General features: G+C 29.2%; 1 protein-coding gene across 7 annotated transcripts in view; it reads left to right on the plus strand.

Moving 5' to 3' along the window:
- LOC107455611 (ATP-binding cassette sub-family G member 5) overlaps nucleotides 1-23,385 on the plus strand; it is a 67,843-nt gene that overhangs the window by 25,947 nt on the left and 18,511 nt on the right. For all 7 annotated transcript variants that reach the window (XM_071183296.1, XM_043054726.2, XM_043054685.2 and 4 more), the window contains exons 3-6: nucleotides 19,899-20,078; nucleotides 21,144-21,376; nucleotides 21,460-21,577; nucleotides 23,194-23,385. In XM_071183296.1, coding sequence (XP_071039397.1) covers nucleotides 19,899-20,078; nucleotides 21,144-21,376; nucleotides 21,460-21,577; nucleotides 23,194-23,385 — 723 coding nt within the window. The remainder of the gene's footprint in view (nucleotides 1-19,898; nucleotides 20,079-21,143; nucleotides 21,377-21,459; nucleotides 21,578-23,193) is intronic.

Consider the following 23,385-nt stretch of genomic DNA (forward strand, 5'->3'; position numbering starts at 1 on the left):
AAATGCTAATTTTGCATTAAGCAAGTATTATTCAAAATAAAATCATTTCGTACACGGATAAAGCTTCTTACAATTCTGCACACATATAATAAAACTTAAGAAAGAAATGCCTTCGAAAAAAAAAGAGATGGTGTCCATTTTATGTTTTTTTTATCCTCTTGTTAAAAGTAAAAATATATTTCAATATTTTTAATTGTAATAAGCAGTGTAATAGTTACTAAAAATATCTTGTATAATCGATACGATATTGCAAAATATAAAATCCACAAAAAAGTAGTAATTATTTACGATCTCCGTAAAGTAAATATTGTATCCGTAAAGTAAATAAAGCAGTATTGTCATAAAATACTTATTTCTGAGCACTCTTCGATACTTTAAGAAAAATTTGTGTTTAGAAAATCAAAATTTTATGAGAATTCACATTTAAAATCTATAACATATTTCATAGTTGTAAATTAAGTCTTATCGTCATTTATGTGATTTTTTTTCATTATTATTTTATTATTTTTCCTTTTTTTCAATCAAGATGTTTTTAATACAAAAAATTTCACCACGCAGAGTGCGATGAGAGTTGAAAAATAGATCATAATTGTAATAATAAAACTAAATCTAAGTTAAAACACCTGATATTTCAAATAATGAATTCTAAAATCGAAAATACATCTTTATAATAGTAATTATGAGGATTTGATTAAGCCTCCTCTTAACTCTTTGACGCAGATAAGACACCGGTGTCCTTTTTACATACATTCTTTTTTCAAGCTCTAATTACAATTTTATGTATTTTTGGCATTTTTAAATTATAAAGAACATTCGAGTAGTTAGTAACAAAATTCTGTTAGATTATCCAAATTATATTTGTACTAAAATATAAAATCCGTAGAAGTAGTTTGGAAAATTTTTCTTTTACTTCATATTCAAAATTCTTTTAATTGATTTTGTAAATTAAATAAATTTAACTATTTCTCTTAGATATCCGGTTGTTTCTCTTAGGAAGTGAACCGTGTTTGGAAAAATGTTTCTTTTACCCAGAGAGAGACACCGCTGTTTCATCTGTATTTCAAAACCATAAACTATTAAAATACTAAATATAATATTTTTCACTTATTTCGACCTAAATTAATATAAGATAATAAAAAAAGGTATTAAAACTAAGTTTAATAAAAATTGTAGGTCAAAGGGCTAAAAAAAGAATAAGTATCGATTTTTTTTGTAAACTATGTATTAATAGCATTAGTACTGCTTCGGGTTTAAAGAATCATTTGCCAAACCAGATAAAAAATGCCATGTATGCTATAGGAGGGCAAAAATACGTGCTACTCATTCATTAGTGAAGTCATTCACCTTCTAATTAGTGATTACAGATCCAAGCTTTGCTCTTCGATTATAAGACATGCTGTGCTTTATATTTGCGTTTGTCGCTTCTCATACTGAGCATATATTACACGTTTTTCTTCGTGATTCTTTGCATTTTTGAGCTAGATTTGCATACGCTAATATTAATATTTCTTGTGACAAGCATACAAAGCATTTTATTAAGGTATGAATTGTTGAATCAAAGAATATCATAATTGAAATTGGCAGTTTTACGTCATTTTATGTCATAATATTTTGCCTAGGTTATTTATTTACTATTCGCTTTTAACAGAAATGGTATAGTTTTATTAGATTGTACAGTATTTATAAGAGTAAAATCTGCTATTAAAACATTTTGATCAGTAAATTATAAAATGGTAAAGAGTAAACAGTTTAATGTAGTAGTATTATATAATTGTAATATAGAAATAATATATATTAAAAGTTAAATATGTTATTCACTAACCTGATTTCTGATTCAATTACTTATAACTGCAGTTTAATCTTAATTTATATCTATTTAACAATTTTTTAGCTGTATCTAGGATATGCAAACTTATAATGCATTTGAATCTGCAATTCGCAAAGCAGTTTATGATTTTTGTAAATGAATGATCACATACTGTCAGTTACAGTAATAATTTATAGATAATTCACAATGATACAATCAGCTATTTTTTCATTAGCTTCCTGCACTATCAAATTAAGAATGTTTTTCAGTTTATGACAATATATAAAGTATTCCATAGAGAATATTTATCCATATTTGGTTTTAACATGAGCCGTGGTGGCTCAGGGGATAGAGCTCTCGCCTCCCAATAAAGTGACCTGGTTTCGAATCCTAGCGATTGCTGATCGATACGAATTCCTCACCCAGCCCATTTTGACCACCTCACCGAATCGCACCAACATAAAATATCCTCAGTGGTAGAAGGATCATGGGTTAGAGTCCCTTTGCAATCAGGCTAACCGTGTGAGGTTTTTGTGGTTTTCATCTCCATGTGACGCAAATGGGAGTTAGTTCCATCAATAAATCTTCCACGAATGCAAATTTTTCCCAATAGTTAATTGAGGAGTTCCATTGTCTGCTTCATCGGGTTCAAAACTACAAGGCTACGGAGTTGAACATTGGCAGTCCTAAACACAAAATCAATGTTGTTTATAAAATATTTTGATTCAACGTAAAATAGTTATCAATACTTTTTTTAAATTACAGCGGATCGAATATTGAGAGCTGTATCCATTAAATATTGAAGGTGCAGCCGAAATTCATTTAATCGCATTCATGCTTTTTGCTTTTCTAAGACACAGATCAATTTGATTTTCATTAGATATCCTATAAATTAAAATAAAAGCGCAGTCATCAAGAAAGAAATTGTGTCATGTTTTATTCCACTTATCATATATATTTAAGAACTGATAATTGCAATAGCATACTCATTTTAAAAAATTACCATTTTTTAATCAGGAAATTAATAATAATGATTAAAAAAAAATCAGAAAACAATGTCTTTTTGCAGATAACATTCACTCATTTTTTCAGCACGCACGTCTAACCGATTCATTTATCAACTTACCAAAGTATGTTTTGAAACATGGAGCTACCGTTTGCGATAAATTCCATGTGACCCTGTGTTCACATTCCGAAACGAACACCCATTTATTTAATAGCGAAACTAATCAAGATAACTTGATGACGTATTTGGAACACCTAAAAGAAGCAATTAATCTTTTCAAACTAAAACATTTATCGCTTCTAAAAAGTTCTTTTCCCGTAAAAGTTACTGCTTGTCAGAGCTGTATGAAGTACAACTGCACCATTAGTTAATTTTCATGAAGTAAAACAGAATCTTGGTTACTCGAAAAATCTAACACTAAATACGCTAATTAATTTGTGACGGTTGTTTTACACACATAAGTGGTTTAGTCCCAACGTTGTGACGGTGATATTGTCACAAAATCTGATACACAAATGCTTTTTTTCCTGTACATTAACATATATTTTTTCTCAAGGGACTAGACTTTTAAAATAGGAGGGAAGGGGTAGCCGCAATCTAAAAAATATGATGGTGTCCCAATAGTTGTCCCAATAGCAATTCGGAGAAGTCAAAGCTCTGGGCAGAGTACAGATTAACAAGCCTTCGATATATTTTGCTTATTTAGAAGTCTATCTTTGCAACCTGATAAAAACTGGATAAAGGTAATATAAAAATACAATTCTCTTAAATTAACTACTCTATGCAAATTTTAAATAGAAATTCTACTTCAATAACAGGATTTTTACCTAATCACTGAACCATTTAAGAAAATTATCAAAAAGACGTAATCACTATAATTTAAAAATAAATTTTAATGCGGTTTATGCGGTTGCTTATGTGGTTTGGAGCCCTAAAACTGTAGGGCAATGAGTAAGTTTAATAGTCTTTATATGCAGTAATCAGGTCTTCGTCAGTAAATGTATGACTCCATTAATATAAATTTCTAATTTTTCATATTAAACTGTACATTGAAAAATATTTAAATTTTATTTTCTAAATTTTAACTAGTTCAAATTATCGAAAAAATTATAGTCGGGAACGCTAATCGTAACTGGAATTCAACGATAATTTTTAATTCATATCATTTACTTAAAAGCAAGGCAAAAAATGAGCAAAAGTTTGAGCCAATTTCAAGTTATGAATATTTTAAAAATCCAAGTTTGATTTACGATGTCAGAAATATTATTAAATCATATTAAACCGTGATAAAGTTGAAATTTGCTGCCATCTTTTCATGGTGTTAAGATGAACCATATTGGTACTTTGTAAACTTAATTACACGATATTATGGCTAACTCGAACGAAAACCCAGTAGTATCTATTTATAATTGAAAATATGCGCTATGTTATGGATCAAAGTACGGATATTATAAGCGTTGAACCATTATTGCTCGGAGTGCAGTCGCGAAAAAATTCAAGCATAAGTTAAAATCAAATTTTTTTTCCGTTTTCTGTACTCTGACAATAAAAAATCCCTCAAGTATCTTAGTAGAGTCGAGGTAGCTCAGGGGATAGAGCCCTCACTTCCCAATGAAGTGAACCGGGTACGAATCCCAACGATAGCTGGTTGACACGAATTCCGAATTCGGCTAGCACTGACTACAGCGCTGACGAAAAATATTCTCAGTGGTAGACGGATCATGGGTTAATCCCCAAGACATCAGGCTAGCCAAGAATCAGGCTAGCCATAAGGCATCCTCAAGTTAGTTCCATCCAAAAGTTCTCTACGAAGGAAAATTTCTCCCAATACTTGATTAAAGACTTCCCTTGTCTTCCGGATAGGGTTCAAAATTCAGGCTACGGGGTTGAACATTGGTAGTCGTAAACTCAAAATTGGGTTGGTTGTACAACAATGGACATAAAATAAAATACAAAAATCCCAAGTAATATGTTGGTTTCTACCCCTCATTGCATTATTAAAATAGAACTGAAGAAAGATAAATTAATAATGGTATGAATTAATAGTTTGAGGGGATTAAAATTTTTTTAATCGTAAGCTATTAAATACAGAATTAATAATAGTCTAATAAATAATTAATCCCAAGAAACTGAATCGGTCAGATATTACCTTTGATTAAAAATTTCATTTGCTTCAAAAATATATAGATAGGAAATATCAGTCGATATCTTTCAAGCTCTTGAAAACAGGCGCCCTTTATCAAGACTTGCCAGACGTGAAAAAGGAGAAACAAAAGTTATTTGAAATATAAAACAAAAAGTTGCCAACGAAAAAAGGGAAAAAATAAAAGTTCAAAGCCAAAGTAGCCGAGAGAAAAAAAATATGAAAAACACGACAAGAAACACCACTGGTCGAGAGGAGCAAATCAGGGTAAAATGCATTTCCACGCTTTATGGTGGGACCCTAATGTCGTTAACAAGAGAATCAGCATTTATATGTAAACAACAAGCATTCATATTCATCATTTTTTATCTGTTTTCTCTCTCGGCTACTACGGTTTTTCTAGTTTCATATCTAACCTTTATTTTTTCTTTTTTAGTTGGCAATTTTGGCGCCTGTTTTTAAGCGCTTGAAACATGTCGACTGTTATTTCCCATTTATGTATTTTTAAAACGAAGGAAGTAGCTAATCAAGGAAGTAATCTAGTAATTAATATTATTATTTAAAATTGTATAATAGTTGGATTAAAAATTAAAAATTTATTATAGTCGGATTAATAATTAAACATTTTAAATTTATGTATATAATCTCATTGTCGTTACATTATCGGCCAATAGCTGGACAGTAGAAAACAAACAAGCATGTGGCATGCGTGGTGGTTTTTCATAATTTCCCTTACATAAACGGAAATACTCGTTGCTTTGCTTCAAATAGTTAGATGCCATATCGAATCAGTTTTAATGCTTGACTTGAGAATTCATTTGCCTGAGTTTGATAAAAATAGCAAAGATTCAAATCTTCTATAAAGACGTTCGTAAACGAACCATTAATCGACGGCGATATTAAAATAAAGTAAAATTCTTATCTAAGTACTCAAAATCAAATAAAACCATATTAATATAAATTCGTTCTAATTATCGGAAGGGAATGAAGAATAGAAACAAATACGAGTCTTTTAAAACCAATATTTAATTAAGTGATGAATAGTATTTCTATGTTTCGAGCATAATTAAACTTCTTATTAGAACGATGAGAGGTCAATGAACCACGATAGAATTAAGAAAGAAAACATAAAGGTAAAATAGAGGGAAAATAGAATCAAACACCCACATCTTTCATAACTAGCTAGCTCGTAAAAAGAAAGTCAAACGCGAGTTAATTCACTCTCTGAAAAACGGTGCAAAAAGAAGAAACAAAAGACCAATAATGAAGCTCCTTTTCTTGTATAGCTCCAGGTTTAGGCGACACAAATGGAAGATCTTTTGTTTAGTGTAAATAAAAGTTACCAAAAGGCGTTGCGTTTGCAACAAGAAAAGACAAGGAAAGGAAAATGCTGTTAATAGACTGACGGTGCTCTTACGGAGTTTATTGTTTCATCTCAAAATGTAACTTCAAATAACACAAAAGCAGATTTCGTAAAAACGCCCGCAGTCAGTAAGGGCGTTGATATAAATTGGGTAAGTAAAGGATTCAAGTTGCTTCAGGCGTTTGGGCCTTTTTTGGTTTTCTCAATTACATGGGATTAGAATGGCTTTCTTGATCTGAAAAACAGTCAAATTCATCACTTATTCTTACGTTTATTTCCCTTTTTAACAATGATGGACAGCGCGTGACTAGTTCGTGTATTTATGGCTTAAAATATAGCCTGATTTTAGAAACACTGTATATTTCTTAGCAATGACTGAAATCATAATTGGGAATAAATTAGCTAACTTCTTTAAGATATTAGTGTCTTAGAGAAGGCTATTTAAGGATAATTTTTTAAAAACACTTTTTAGAAAGCATTTAACTTATATAATGAAGCACACCTAAACCTGGCCTCGTGGGTCAATGGCCAGTGTGTCATGATTTTAAACATTCATACACAACAGCTTTTTAATGCACTGTAACTTTTAAAAGAGGAGTCTCTCCTGAAAGTCATACATTTTAGCAAATTTCACTTTTCCCCGATTATTTTTTAAACTGTAATCTATTTATTTCAATAATTCATTCACAATGATATCGAACTTATAACTACTGCATTTAGTATAAGTTGCAGCAATAAGCCCAGTAGTAGAAATCTTTATATTAATCCCCTACACCAGTGTTTCCCAAAGTGTGGTACGCATACCTCCAGGGGTACAGGAACAGTGTAGCGGGGGTACGCGTTCTTTTGCGAAATATCTTGCAACGAACGAAAATTTACAAAAAATTTATTTAAAAACAAAGCTAGCCATGAAAATTTACGCTTACGTATTTTTCTATTGGCTATTTTTTGCAGAGTTATCAGTTAATAATTAGCGGTGTCAACAGCCAGTTGTGATTTTTAACTTTTGTTCAATTTTTTTATAGAAAAAAATACGTTCATTTTTTTATTAGTGGTACACAGCTTTACGAAAAATTTAGAAAGGGTGCACAAAACAGTGTAGGGCAGTGTATGGGAAACACTGCCCTACACCATGTAAAGATTCTATAAGTTTCTTGCAAAGTGTATGGTAAAATATTTGTACTCAAATGTTGTACTTGGTAAGTCCGTACAATTTTAAAGGCAAAAATGTCTAACGCTACAAAATATGATGAAATAGCTTCACTATACTAAAAGAAAGCATCTAAAAAAAGATGAAAATTTATGAAGATGAAATACAATTTCTTAAAATAGGGGAGCTTTTAATATAAGAAAGCTATAAATATAGGATTAATATTTTTTTCAAGTTCATTATTTCTCCGTTATTTTTTGATTTTATGTTTGATTTATTTTTGTCTGGATGGATGAAATAAATCTACGTTGCCCACCGCTGTGCAGAGCTTGAGGTTATAAGTAAGTATATTAGTCTGTAGCTCTTTCGCCCGGGACTTTAAGTTTATTGCAAGATTTTGCAATTTGAAACAGAGAAAAAACGAATATTTTGTTAAATACAACTTACATAACGAGCTTTTAAATATATTTTTGCAGAATAAAAAATTTGATCAAAATAAGTCTGATAAAAATAAATTAATAGAAAAATCTTAAAGCCTCTTTTATGGAATACATATATTTTTTAACTTTAGGTTTGGCAGTGTGTAAGGGGGTTAATTTCGGTAATTCTGCAACTTAGCTTGAATTCTTTTTCAAAAATTAGATTTAAAACAAGACGTGATAAAATTATCCAGCAAAGCAAATTACATTCTATTTGGTAATCGTATATGAAATGTTAATGTTATTTATGTTTNAAAAAAGATGAAAATTTATGAAGATGAAATACATGCTCTTAAAATAGGCGAGCTTTTAATATAAGAAAGCTATAAATATACGATTAATATTTTTTTCAAGTTCATTATTTCTCCATTATTTCTTGATTTTATGTTAGATTTTTTTTTGTCTGAAAGGATAAAATAAATCTGCGTTGCCCACCGCTGTGTAGCGCTTGAGGTTATAAGTATATTAGTCTATAGTTCTTCAAGTTTATTAGTATAGCTCTATTGTCAGGGTTATAAGCATATAAGTTTAGCTCTACCATCTGGGATTTATAAGTATATTAGTCTAGCTCTACTATCAGGGTCACATGTATATTAGTAGTAATTGAAGTAAGTATTAACTGAAAAAAGCAAATGTTTTTGTTGCAAAAATACGTGAATTCCTAGTAAAGTTTTCTTCTTTCATTTTGTTTTTTGCTTCCGAATCAGTTTGCCATTTCGCTTGTTTTTGTTTTTTAATTTTGAGTACATAACGCTATTTGTCTACGTTGATTTGCCACAGTTATGATTTTATATATATATAAATATATTGCTTGCAAGATATTGCGAATTTGCACTCGAGAAAACTAATATTATTTTGTTAATTCAACTTACATAACGAGCTTTTAAATATATTTTTGCAGAATAAAAAATTTGATCAAAATAAGTCTGATAAAAATAAATTAATAGAAAAATCTTAAAGCCTCTTTTATGGAATACATATATTTTTTAACTTTAGGTTTGGCAGTGTGTAAGGGGGTTAATTTCGGTAATTCTGCAACTTAGCTTGAATTCTTTTTCAAAAATTAGATTTAAAACAAGACGTGATAAAATTATCCAGCAAAGCAAATTACATTCTATTTGGTAATCGTATATGAAATGTTAATGTTATTTATGTTTTCAGTTTCAAACATTTGTCGTCTAAGTGACACCATTTTGCAGATTATTAAAGCAGTAGGCAGTTGTAGCAGTAAAGCAGTTGCATTTTAAATTTATTCTAAACATATTACATCTAAGTATTTGCATGCGTTGAAAATGGTTTGAAAGCATCCATATAGTAGTTAAGTTAAAACACATAGAAATAAATCATTGCTTAGTTAACTTTGCCTTATCTCTGTCATTAAATGAATCCAATTACTATTACATTGTTATTATGCCATGATTACATTTTCTCTCAGATGGAAAATTTCTTTAGATCGAGAATACATGTTTAATTCGGAAATGGTTATTCTTTTATTCAATTACACTGGCTCAACTATGTCATTTAATGACGTCAATTGCGTTATTATAACTCATTATTTAATTGCTCGAGTAAAAAGTGTGCATACCCAATGCTCTGAAAGTGATGTTTACACTATTTTAGGTTAAATATTACTTCATTATATAGAGAATACACGTTTAATTCCGAAAAGGTTATTTTTTAGTTATGTTGACTTAATTAATAACGTGGATTTTTTTATTGTACTGTATTATTAGATTGCACAGGTGAAAAATATGTGAATCCAATGGCCTGAAAGTAATATTTTCAATCTCTCATAGGTTAAATATTACTTCATCACATTGAGAATGTACGTTTAATTTAATTATATTGACTTAATGGCCTCGATTACGTTATTCTACTTCATTATTTAAGAATCTACTTCATCATTCAATTAAATAATGAAGTTATTCTACTTCATTATTTAATTGCATAGGTAAAAAATATGTGTACCCAATACCCTGAAAGCAATGTTTGCACTCTTTTTAAGTGAAATATTACTTCATCATATTTAGAATACACATTTGATTCCGAAATGGTAATTTCTAATTTTGTTAGATTGACTTAATTAATGACGTCGATTACATTATTCTACTTTATATATAATTGCTTAGGTAAGAAATATGCGTATCCAATGCCCTGGAAGCAATGTTAACAATCTTTTTTTGTTAAATCATACTTTATTATATCTAGAATCCTTTCAACAATCTCACAATGAAATATCGCTGTTTTATTAAAGATAGATCAAAAAAGCAGATTGAGTCATCACATTGAGCAATTTGAGATCATAGTTTTCTTCACCGGTTGAAATCAAAAGCACACAAAAAATTAGAAATAAAAAAGAAAACTCAATCATTTCAGCGTTTAAGTAAATAATTAACTGGCTACGAGAAAACTTTTCATCATGAGCGCTTATTAGAAGAACAAATAATTAACAGTTCAGAAAATTTGATCTGATTTTTTGGGTAATGAATCTGTGCTGTAATCACATAAACTCGTTTTGTAACTCTTTCGTTCGCAATATTGAAATCGTTTTGCTTGAACAATGGAAGGTCAGGTACAAATTTGTTTTTTCAGTTCTTTTTTCACTTCTCATTTCGCAAGAATTTTTTTTTTATTAATCATAGAATGGTATTGAAAGCTCAAACCAATTTATTCTCTTCTGATGCAGCTTTTTTTTTTTTCATTTCTTTTTATTTGTTGTTAACTTTCATTCTTCTAGGAATTTTAAACTCGTTTTGAAAAGCTTGCGATCTTCTTATTTCTTTTCTACTCGGTTAATTTTAGATATAAATTTCAGAAAAAACAAAACAAAAACGTTAGCGATGGTCTTGATAGTTGTTTTTACGCAAAGGGTAACCTTCCGCTTATTTAACCTTAAAAAAAGGTATCGATAAAAGAAACTGGGACAATTTTAAGATAAATTTACTGTAATTTTTAGTATTTTCAGCTCTACATCTGCCAGTAACTAAAAATAATTCCAATATGTCTTTCCAAACAGTAAATATGTGCCATTAATTTCCTTGTTTATTAAGATATCTTCTTTAAGTTAACAGATTATTTAATCTGAAGTTTATCATTTAAGGATGGCTTGTTTAGACAGTCATCAAGAAAGTAGGGAGTTTTTTGACATAACTACATAAAAGGGAAAAATATTCACACAAAACTTTATTTATAAAGCTACAGTATATTACTCTATAGCAACAAAAAAAAATTGAATTCTTTTTGTACATGGTACCAATTTTTCTACGACATCGTTAGAAGTGGAAAAAAGGTAAGACCACTTGTTAGTTTTTAAAATAGATTTTATTAAAAACCAATTTGAAACGTTAGAATAGAAATTCCTAATTTTTAAGAATCAACTAATAATAATAACTGGAAAAAGTTCGAGACCAGCAATGATATTAGTTAAAAATATACCTCAAAAAAATTTTAATCACATTTTTAGCAGCATTATTTTGTCTTTTACCAAATAATTTCCTAAACAAAATTTGAAAAAGATACGTATTTCAAATTTTTTTTATGCGGAAATGAGTAATTCTTGAAATAACTCTTTGATTGCATGATTTCAGCGCAGAATTCGTCTTGTTATTGCCTTTATTCATGAATACATCATTAAATAAATCTCTCAAAAGTTTTTTTTAACAAAGTTAAAATCAGGGCTTTTAGCAAGAAACTTCGTTCTCTTAATATTGTTCTCTAATAACCAATCAATTTTCTTCTTATTTGATGTCTTCTGTGTTATAAAATTGTTTCCAATAAGAAGTGACATCATTAAGTCTATGAGTGACATTTTTCTTCTTATTTGATATCTTCATTGTTAGAAAATTGTTTCCAATAAGAAGTGACGTCATTAAGTCCGGAAGTGACGTCATTATTGAAAAATAATTAAAGGTACTATGACCTTGTAGGTACAGTTTTGTGACGATATCTTTCGCCATTATTTTAATCTGAATGACCCTCATGCAATTTAGTGCCGTTTTTTACTGTAGTACCTTTCTAATGTACCCACAGTTGTATATAACAATATCGGTGCAGTTTTGCTAGAAAACTTCATAATATAAAATTTAAACTTTGCCTTGTTTCTCTTGACGGTGCATTAAAATGGACAATAAAAATTTTAACCTTGTGAATAAACTACAATTCTATTAATAGGTATCAGCTAACTTTCAGATAACAATAACATCAATAAAATTTAAAAAGAAATTTTACTTTTAATCTTACAAAAGGTTACTCCAAGGATTTATTTCATTTTTGTGACGAAGTCAGATGTGGGCTCAATGTCCTTCTCTTTATTGTTTCCAACTTAACCTGGCCAAAAAAACACGGAAATCCTCGGATGGACGCGAATAGCGGATGGATTTATTGAGTAATAAAACAAACAGTTTCGTCATTGTAAATAGATAGACAAGGTCGAATCTCTGCAATCGAAAAACACCAAAATGAATCATTGTCAAGGCGTATTCTCTAACTTTCACCAAGACATCCCAATCATCACCTACGTGGTGAATTTTTAGGCTTTGTAAGAACCCACATACTTAGGTGAAAATACAAAATTGGCGAATCGGAAATGTTTCCCAGTCATGTTATTTTTTTGTAATGAGGTCGCGTCTTTGTAGAGAAAGTCAATCCATCATGATAGGTGTAGGAGAAACTTTAAATGAATAAAAAAAAATTCAAGAAAAAAAAGAGGAAAAAACATACAGAAAAATATAGGTTATCATGTTAGGGATCCTGATAAAGGATAAAATTTACTTTTATTTCTAAAATTACCATTTTTAAAGGCGGCATTTGATATTATGCAAGTGTTAATATTAGTTTCTTCAGAGGAACAAATGTGAAAAGAATAATTGATATTGATAAGGATTTAATAAAATAAAGAAAACAAATGTATTATATAGGATTTGTAAAAAACTTTAAATTTATAAATCGTCAATAACTAATCCTATTTGTCTCTTTTTAGAAATCCAGTTAGAAAGATTTAATACTTAACACCTTTAAAGATTGCAAACATTGCATTTTATTATTTGTTCATCTTTTTTAAAAACTTAACAGCATTTCCCTATAGTTAAGCTGATTTGTTTGATTTTATTTATAAAAATAATAAAAGTACCCATCACTTAAATTACTAGGCAATGAATCAAATATACAGGGTTATTCATAATTCCCTCCGCCTGTAAACGCCATTTTTCTTTACTACAACTGGCCTAAGTGATACATGTTACTGCCATCTACCGGCAACTGCTTAAATTAAAACTTGAATACTTTCGGAATAAGTTCATATGTTCTTTTTTGCCATATTCGTCTTCGTTTTTTTACTATAACGCTTCGAAACCCCGGAGGGAATTATGAATAGCCCTGTATAAGTAATTATATTCATTTAGGAATCAATAAACAACAAAATGTTTCTATATGAATATGTTTATAAATCAAGTATATAATATCTAAAAATCAATTTTCATGCAATATCAAGGCAATGCAACATGTGCAATACATGCAAGGCAGCATGAAAATATATAGAAACCTATGAGAGTATTTATAAGCCTGTTACGCAATATCACTGAGTTACAAGTAATATGAGGGCTCTCAGGAGATTTGCTTTTAATAAGCTAATTTTCTTTTTAATCCTGAACGCCCCACGCTAAGAATTTTATCAATTAGTTTAGAACTTGTATTATTCCCCTAGAAGGCTTCCGTATCCATTGATGTGTGGGAATATTGGCATAAAAAGCTAATGATTCAGACTTTTACTATGCTATATTCTACTGAAATGCGTTAGAATTAACATCAATATTTGCTTTTCTTTTTATTAAATTTTATTACACTGAATCGATTGTGTAAATAACAACAGAAGTAAGATATATCAATTTTTTTCACAATACGTAACATCTGTCTTGAACAAAAGGTTAAAAATAAAGTTACTGAATTTTTATTTGTATTTTTCTGCTACATATACTAGATAAGTGATTTCCAATTTTTTTCGTGAATGGGATCCTAAGTGATGCACTTTCTTTCGGTGGAATTCCACTTCATAGATAAAGACAATTGTGAACGTTTGATTTTAAAATCACAAAAAAACGGAAAGTTTTATAAATGTAGTTTCATAATTTATGAAAATTATTGCTGTTAGAAAAGTTAAATTTATTAAAAAAATATTTATTTCTACTTCACTATCATTTTGCTTTAAATTATTTCATAAAGGCAACCGAAATATGAAATAAGTAAGGGATTGTTAATTGAATCTAACAATATTTATAAAGGTTTCAAATGTTACAGGTTAAAACAGATGGCCTAACTCTCGGAACCTCTTTGACTTTTCCAAGGATTCCTAGGGTTCTGTGGAACACAATTTGTGAACTGTTGTACTAGATCATATACAATGAATTGTATATTGTCTGATGTTTCGAAAATAAATAAGCAATATGAGAAAAATATGGTTTCTTTTAAATTGAATATAATTATATTTGTTATTGACTTTGAAATATCAAAATAAATACTTTTTCATAAATACATTGAGAATATAATTAATTATAAATTTAAAGTAAAGCGGGAAAAACTAGTTTGCATTAATTATTTTTTCTGCGTATCACATTATTTCGATATAAAGAAAATTAAAAATAAGTGACGTAGAAAGGGAATTCTTATGCATGTAAAATTCATGTTTGGAAAACAATAAATTTTATTTTTTGGATTTCTTTTCTATAATTGATGCATTACGAACACGCAGAACAGTGAACACGCTCAACATAATCAATTAAAAGTTTAAAGTAAAACAGAAAAAAAAAACTAGTTTGCAGTAATTATTTTTTCTGCATCTCACTTAAATATATCAAAATAAAGAAAATTAAAAACAAATCCCAAAGAAAAGGTATTTTGATGCATGTAAAATTCATTTTTCTGAAGTAATAAGTTTTATTTTTCGGCTTTCTTTTCTATAATAGATACATTGTGAACACGCAGAACAGTGATCAGAACAGTGAACACGCACAACATAATCAATTAAAAATTAGTATAACTGAAAAAAAAAATAGTTAGCATTAATCATTTTTTTGGTTTGTCACATGAATATATAAAAATAAAAAAAATTAAAAACAAATCCCAGAGAAAGGGCTTTCTGATGCATGTGAAATTCATTTTTGGAAAACTGTGAGTTTTATTTTTAAGCTTTCTTTTCTATAATTGATACATTGTGGACACGCAGAACAGTGATTTAGAAGACACGTATTTCTTGCGTGCCATCTTTTCTCGCTTTGACCTCAATCAACCGATATGATTTATTTTAAGTTGCAACTTTGAATAGAATGTGTTATTTTTATTTTTTCTCTTTAGAAATGGGAACAGTGAAATTGAGAAATTAACAATCGTAAACAATAAATTTCGATTTTAATTCAAAACTAAGATTGAAAGTTTTCTCCATTGTCACAATTAAGGTTAATTCTACGAAGCATGCAACACTTTTATTAGTGGAAAGATTTCACAGGATTTATTCACTTTTATTTTCTTTTGCCACGAGCGATTTAAATCATTAAATGCATCATTTTATGATAGCATTTTTTTCTAATAACTTCGTTAATATATTTCCTTGAACTACATCCAAATAATTATTTATGATATGCTATTATTAATTATTCAGATACCGAGTTCATTTATCAAAGTATGCAATTATTACGTATGTTGAAAGTTCATCATATTTAATTATATTTTCTGACATAATTTGTTTTTGTTCGTAGAGTGTGTTTTTCAATTATTTTATCATAAATTTATTTCCAGCATCAAAGAGCAGATAACAAAGTAATTAGAATTTAGATAATTCCATTGCGTTGATGATAATTATGTGTATTTTTTTACATATTATATTTGTATTATGAACAAATATAATTACTTTTGAAATGTGTATTTTGAAGCAAACATAAAGATTGAGAAAAGTAGTATAAAAATAGCATTGGAAAAGTTTTTATACTAATTGAATAAATTAATTAAAATAAAATTATCTATATAAAAACTTAAAAGTAGATTTTTTTTTAAAAATTACATGATGTTTATGTTAATATCTTTTTCTGCTTTATTCTTTCATCACGTTATTTTGTGTATTGAATCTTGAAAGATGGTTTTTTACTATTTATTTAAAATGTGCGCGTGACATTCTAAATCCATCATATATTTTTCAGAAGAAATTCTTGAGTAAATAAAATTTTACCGGATATGTGAAATCAATACTTGTGATCATAGGTGGTTATGCTAAAAGTAGGAAAACTACCCTGTAGTGTAGAATCGGGATGAAAAACACTTCATTAAATATTTTTTTTCAAAAAAGAATAAATCTTGAAAGTAAAGTCTTAAAATTAGTCATATCAGTTTTTGATTACTTCGCTATTCTGTAATTTCATTAAATTTGCTTACTTTTTATTATTATTACTTACTTTATTCAGAAAACTTTAAATATTAAAGTTGTTTAGAATTTTGATCTGTAAGAGGATTGTCTCTAAACCTTTATTGATTGACTGATTGTGATAAAAGTGAAGCAACATTAAAAATTTTTGACGATGTTCAAAAAATAAGATAATTTCATTTATTTATTTTTGCCTTTTTAAATTATCGAACAAAATAAGGCCAAAAAATGCTAATTCGATTAAGTCTTGGACATCGAAAGCATTTTATTTATAAATAATTGGTATTTCATGCAGTTTGAAATAGCTGATTAATGCCTAATTACAATGATGATAAATATGCTATTGCGAGCAAAGAGCTAGTTTGTAGATGCTTGAATAATTGATTGCTTGAAACTGAGATACTATATCAGTTTCAACAAAATGAATTTCATTCTGATTTCAAATACAAACGTAATATGTATGTCTCTCGAGAAAAACTGTCATGATTTCGGAAATGCTTATGATGAAATATTTGTGCTAGCCACATAAGAAAAAATGATAGCAACCATTTAAAAAGATATCAGCCCCAAACTTTTTATCTATTTATATTTTATAACCGTCGTTGAACAGCCGACCCAATTTACGACTACAAATGTTCAGCTCCGTAGCCTTGTAATTTTGAACCCAATCCAGAAGACAAGGTAGCCCCAGGAACAAGTATTTGGAGAAATTTGCCTTCGTGGAGGACATTTTTGATGTAACTAACCCGCATTTGCATTACATGAAGAGGAAGACCACGAGAGCCTCCCACGGTTAGCCTGACAGCAAGGGGACTCTCACCTATGATCCGTCTACCACTGAGGATATTTTACTTCAGCACTGTGGTCGGTGCAAGATTCTTATCGACCAGCCGTTGCTGTGATCGAACCTGGGTCACCTCATTGGGAGGCGGACGCTCTATCCCCTGAGCCATCGCGGCTCATCTTCAGTTTACATGTAAAAAGTACTGATTTATTAAAATTGTTCTTAAAAAAAAACAATTTTATGCATTAATAAACCAATTTTTTACAAGTACCGGGCTCAAAAAATTCATTTTCACATTCTAGGTGTCTATATTAATGGTTCAAGAGGGTGTCCTCAAATATGTTAATTAAGTTACAAAATCAGAAACAGAAACTTACTTTCTCTGAATAAGCATAGCTTTTTTTTCCAAAGATTCGGAGTTTTGATCCCCAAAATATAGGAGGTAGCCTCATCTGGGAAATATAGTTCCCATAGTTAGGTCAGGAGAGCGTTCTAAAGTTTAGACTCCTTGTTGCAAATTTTACTTCTTGCGTATTTCGCAATATCCCGAATTTTTTTTAAGTTAATTGAAAAAATTTCGCACACAATTATAAAGTTCGCTTATCCAAAGATATTTCCATACAAAAAATGACTTTTAGTAAATATTTATTATTTTTTATTATTTTATTCAATAACAGTCGAAAAAATTTTCAATCGTCAAGTATACAATTGTTTTTATCATTTTGAAGAATGTAATTTTACATGGCAAAATGCAAATTTTGACCGAAATCGGTCGAATAGTTCCTGTGAAAACTAATTTTAAGTAAAACGTGCTATTAAATAAATTAATAAAAAATAATAAATGTTTAGAAAAAATTATTTTTTGCATGGATCACAGAACCATAAACTAAACTAATTTTATAATCGTTTGCAAAATTTTCTTAATTCGCTTAAAAAGTTTTCGAGATATAGCGAAATGCGTAAAAAGCGAAAATAACATTAAGGGGTATAAGTTTTTTGGACCGAATTATAACTTTATTATTTAATATTATTAATAATGATCGAAGCAAATTTGAATTGTAAGGTATACAATCTTTACTTCATTTTAAAGAAGGTAATTTTAAATAGCAAAATACAAAATTTGAAGACAATCGAATTTTAAAAGCACGGCTTTTTTAAAATTTGATTTCTCAGGATCTTTTCAACTGATTTGTCTCAATTTTTTTTTCCATTTAAAATTACATTCTTTAAAAAAATGTAAAAACTTTTATAATTTACAATTCAAAATATTTTTGGCTATTATTATATGAAATAATAAAGGATAATAAGTATTTATTAAAAGTTATATTTTGCCTGTAGAGTTATATTTTGCTTTGGATAAAAGAATTTTATAATTGTGTGCAAAAATGTTTTAATTCACTTAAAAATTCTTGAGCTATGTCGCAGAAAGTAAAATTAACCTTAAGGTGTCCAAACTTTGGACAGCTCTCAAACTATTGGGACCATATTTGCCGGATTGTGGATACCCCCCATACTTTTTTGATCAAAAATCCGAATCTGTCGAAAGAAAAAGATATATCTAATCAAATAAAGTATGCTTTTATGTCTGATTTCGTAACTTAAAATATGGTCTGCACTAATTAACTAGCGTGTGGGAAGTCACCTCCTAGAACCATTAAGATTGAATCATAGAATGCTAAGATCTAATTATTAGATCAAAAGTTATTCTGGTTGGTCCTTTTCTTGCGCACTCTACATTGAGATAATCTGAATACCATTGTGTTTTTTGTTTTTCAATTTAACTAACATAAAAACAGGCGTAAAACAATCTTTTAACTCTTTGACATTCGACATCATCAATGTAGTTGGCCGTGACTTTGTAAAGATGCTTCTTTTTCATTGTTCTTTACTTTGTTACACCCACTTAAGAAAACTTCAAGGTAGTTTTGTTTCCCAGAAAGCATTTTCACTAGATTTAAAATCAATATGATGGAGTAAGTCATGTCTGAAATGTCATAAAATAAATATAAATTTATAAAACTATTAAACGTGAAAAAATTAACTTATGAGTATTAATTATTGACGATTCTTATTAAACTTTTATGTTTCAAAATAATAATAAAGATAATTTTAAAGGTTGAATACGTTTAAGTTTTTTAACTATAAAACTAGGATTCTCTAATTTCTATGTAATAAAATTACACTGAGTGTTAAACCAAGTTTAAAATTACATAACTTATTCTGAAAATTTGTTATTGAATGAGAGTTTTAATTCTCTTATCTGGGTATGAAATCAGTTCTAAATATAATCTTAATTATTTGAATTTTTTTTAATTATTTGAAAAATTATAGTTTGCTATAAACTTTTTGTTGAAAGTATAGTTTCATTTGTGACAACAATACATTTAGAAATGGTGTTTTCAGACGAAAATCACAGCAAAAAAATGGCATCTACAAAATATAGTTTTCTTCTAAACATAATATATTGCTTTCAAGATTATTATGAATCGTTTTCTAGTGAAGAAAAGTCACCCCAATTTGTAAAATGTAATTTGACACAAAAATTAAAAAACGACTTACCAACGATTTTCTCATAAGAAAATGAAATTGAAAACAAAACACACAAAACATTAGGAAAAAAACGTATATAAAAATATTTTTCTCTGTTGTGTTACGTTATATGGAAGTTTCTTTTAGAATCTTTTATGTTTAAATTAAGGGAGCACAAAATAGCACAATTTTTTTTTATTTCAAATTCTTTCAATTAATTTATTAATTTTTAGGTCCTACAACAATAACTGCTGATCATGTCTTGGAGCTGAACAGCGTCTTTCACACTGGTCAAGTAGAACCGGGTTCTTGTTTCCAAAAACTTTCTGGCTCTGTTCCTACTGGCACTGTTCTGAAAGATGTGTCTATGGAAGTTCATGCTGGAGAAGTCATGGCTGTTCTTGGCTCAAAAGGTATTTTTAGTGTTCATATGTTTAATCTACAGCTCACAATAGGTTTTATCTATAAATATCATTTGCAATGATAGTTTGAAAATTTGATAGGTATTATATTTTGCCAACCGTAAATTGTTTAATGATGTTTAACTTCAAGCAAATGTAATTGAAATTATTAATTATAATAATGTGTGTGTGTATAAAAATTTATATTTGTATTACAATGTTACTCTATACATAAGGATAAGACATCAAAATTAACTGCATAGGAATAACTTACATTAATTTGCTCTCGGTGAACCATACATGGATTCTAAAAATGTCAATATACATAAGTAATTACGTGTTAGCAACCATTATAGCTTTTCCTGAAAATACACGCTAACGTAATTATGCATTTCTAAATTAAAACAGCGTATAGAAAAAACCTAATTGTTATGAATATTATAAATTTATATTTCCAGCTTATTTCACAGTTACAAAAGTAAATGTACTTAATTTTTACTTACTTAAATTTTACTTATATTTATACTGATGAATCGACCGACAGGGTTTGGGAAGGGGTTAGGGAACTGCCCTTTCATCAGAAAGGTTCTGGGTTCGAATCCCGGGCAAGGCATGGATGTTCTTCCCTTCTCTGTACTATCTGTCCTTACTGTGGGAGCAACGCTGGTCCACCTAATATGGTGCCCCTGAAAGAGTGGCCAACAAGTCTGCAGTCTGCCTTTCAGGTGCCTGTATGACCTAGGTCATTATCCAGGCGGCCATTTGAAAAAAAAATACTGTTGAATTGTAGCTTATACTAGCAATAATAAACTGATAAACACTTATTAAGGAGAAAATACAAATTTATTTCTACTGTATAAATGCCAAAACTGGCACTTTATGTAATTGTATTTTCATTTCTAACCCAAACACCTAAAAAAAAACATTTAACCCAAAAATTCATTTCTTCCTCCTTAATTTTTACAAATGTTTATTATTTATCAATATGTCCTAACGTTACATAATTAAGAATGAGTGCAAATTTAGGTTTGAAATATTATGTTAATGTTTATTATATTAAATACCATTTTAATGCAGGCAGTGGAAAACGAGCTCTGCTTGAAGTAATCGGACGCAGAGCCATGGGACTTACCAGGGGGCAAATAATGTTGAATGAAATATCCCTAAATCTGCAATTATTTCAAGAACAATGCGGATTTGTGCCCAAGCAAGTGACACTTCTACCTGGGATGACAGTCCGACAGACCCTTATGTATGCTGCTCAACTTACCATAGGAACCAAAGTGTCGAAATCTATGAAGAGAAGCAGGGTGATTAATTGCAATATTATGTGATCAAATGATAGTTGGATGTTTGAAAGTAGTATAATGCATTATAAAACTTTTGGTTGCAGGTGAAGCAAGTAATGGCTGATTTGGCACTGAATCAGGTTTCCAATCGTGAAGTCAGCTGTCTTAAACCTAGTGAATATCGTAGGTTAGCCATTGGAATAGAATTGGTTAAAGATCCAGGTATAAATATGTAATTTAGTGTTGATAAGTTAATTAAGAAAGTTGCTAAAAATGTAGTGAATACTGTTAGGTATACATAGTCAAGGTCATAAAGACTGTGTACAGGGTGAGCCTGAGAACGACGGCAAAGCTTTATTGGGTGATTGAACGCATCTACGAGAGCAAAATTCGTCATGGAATGTATTATCGGAACAATATCAGTGAGAAGGTAAAAGTTAGTTTTCCACTGTAACATTTATAGAATTAAAGCAAGAATAGGGAAGGATCCCTTAGAAAACTTTTTACATAAGAGGGAATATAATTGATATACAAAGAAATTGCTCTGAGGAAAAATATGTAATTGATATACAAAGAATTGCTACAAGAGATGCTTAAAGAAATTGTTTGCTGTATTCACAAATGCGCAGTGCGCCGCAGAAAACGGACCACTCTGAAGAACTTTTGATCCAATGATTGGATTATCACTTTCTAGGACTCAATCTTAATGGCTCGAAGGTGTGAACTCAAATATGCTAATTAATAAGTTCAGAGTTATATTAAGTTGCAAAATCAAATCATATTTGATTGAAAACCATATTTGAGGCAACTCCCTAGAATCATTTCTGTAATGTCCTATAACATGAAGATCCGATCATTAGATCAAAAGTTATTCAGGGTAGTCCATTTATTTTCACACTGTGTGTCCTTACGCCGCAGGTGGGAAGCCTGCATTGCAGTTGGAGGAAGATATTTTGAGCTATTTCTATAAGAAATTACATCAAATAGTACATCAAATACATTTTTTTATCTTTGAGCAATTTTTTTGTACATCAATCGTATTTCCGTGAGCAAAAAGTTTTCTGAAGCAGAAATTCCTTAAATATGCCAGTGAAAATTTACCTTTTAATTACTCACTTCTTGTGTTCCAATCATGAATATTATTCTTGAATAACATTCAATAATGAATATTGTTCTTGTAGATGCATTCTATCTCCCAGTAAAGTTTATTTTTCCATCTTGTTCAGCCTCAATTTGTATATATATATGTATAAATTACTTCTACTGGGTCATTGAGACATTGAAGTTAAAGCTAAAACATTGTCTGAACTTTTTTAAAAGAGATAATTCATCACTTACATGCAGCATAAAATTATTTTTGTATGATATATCTGTATTACAAAATGTAAAATTCAATTTTTTAAAGGGATTATGTAATAATCAAACATGGGTGAAAAACAGTTCATTGAACTACATTTTTTTAATTTAGGAATAATTTCTGAAAATAACCATTTTAAATAATTTTTTCAAGCAATTTATAAATAGATTTCTTAAAATTAATTTTGAAAATTTACCATAGCTCACTTACTATTATGCATTATTGAAAATTAATAAAATTGAATTTGCAAGGTACATTGTAGCATAGTGCACATGCTTGCATACTTGCATAATAAAAATTTATACAAATATCTGCTTAAAATTTTGTATTTATGTATTGCTATCTTTATATCGTCGAAATTATAAATAACTTTTCTACAAAGTATCATCTGCTTTGGGCATCAGCAGTTTGGTTTTGTGTTATTTTAATTCAATTCATTACTTTTTAAATTGATAAATTAACTAAACATCATTTTTTGCAGTTATGATTCTTTTAGATGATCCGACGTACGATCTAGATCCCTTGAACACATATTTCGTCATCTCTATTTTATCAAACCATGCCAAAAAATATAATCGCATCGTCATTTTGAGTATGGAAAAGCCAAGATCTGATATATTTCCCTTCCTTGATAGAGTGACGTATTTAAGTTTAGGAGAAGTAGTATATACAG

Source organism: Parasteatoda tepidariorum, chromosome 7, assembly GCF_043381705.1.
Source record: "Parasteatoda tepidariorum isolate YZ-2023 chromosome 7, CAS_Ptep_4.0, whole genome shotgun sequence".
Lineage (NCBI taxonomy): Eukaryota > Metazoa > Arthropoda > Arachnida > Araneae > Theridiidae > Parasteatoda > Parasteatoda tepidariorum.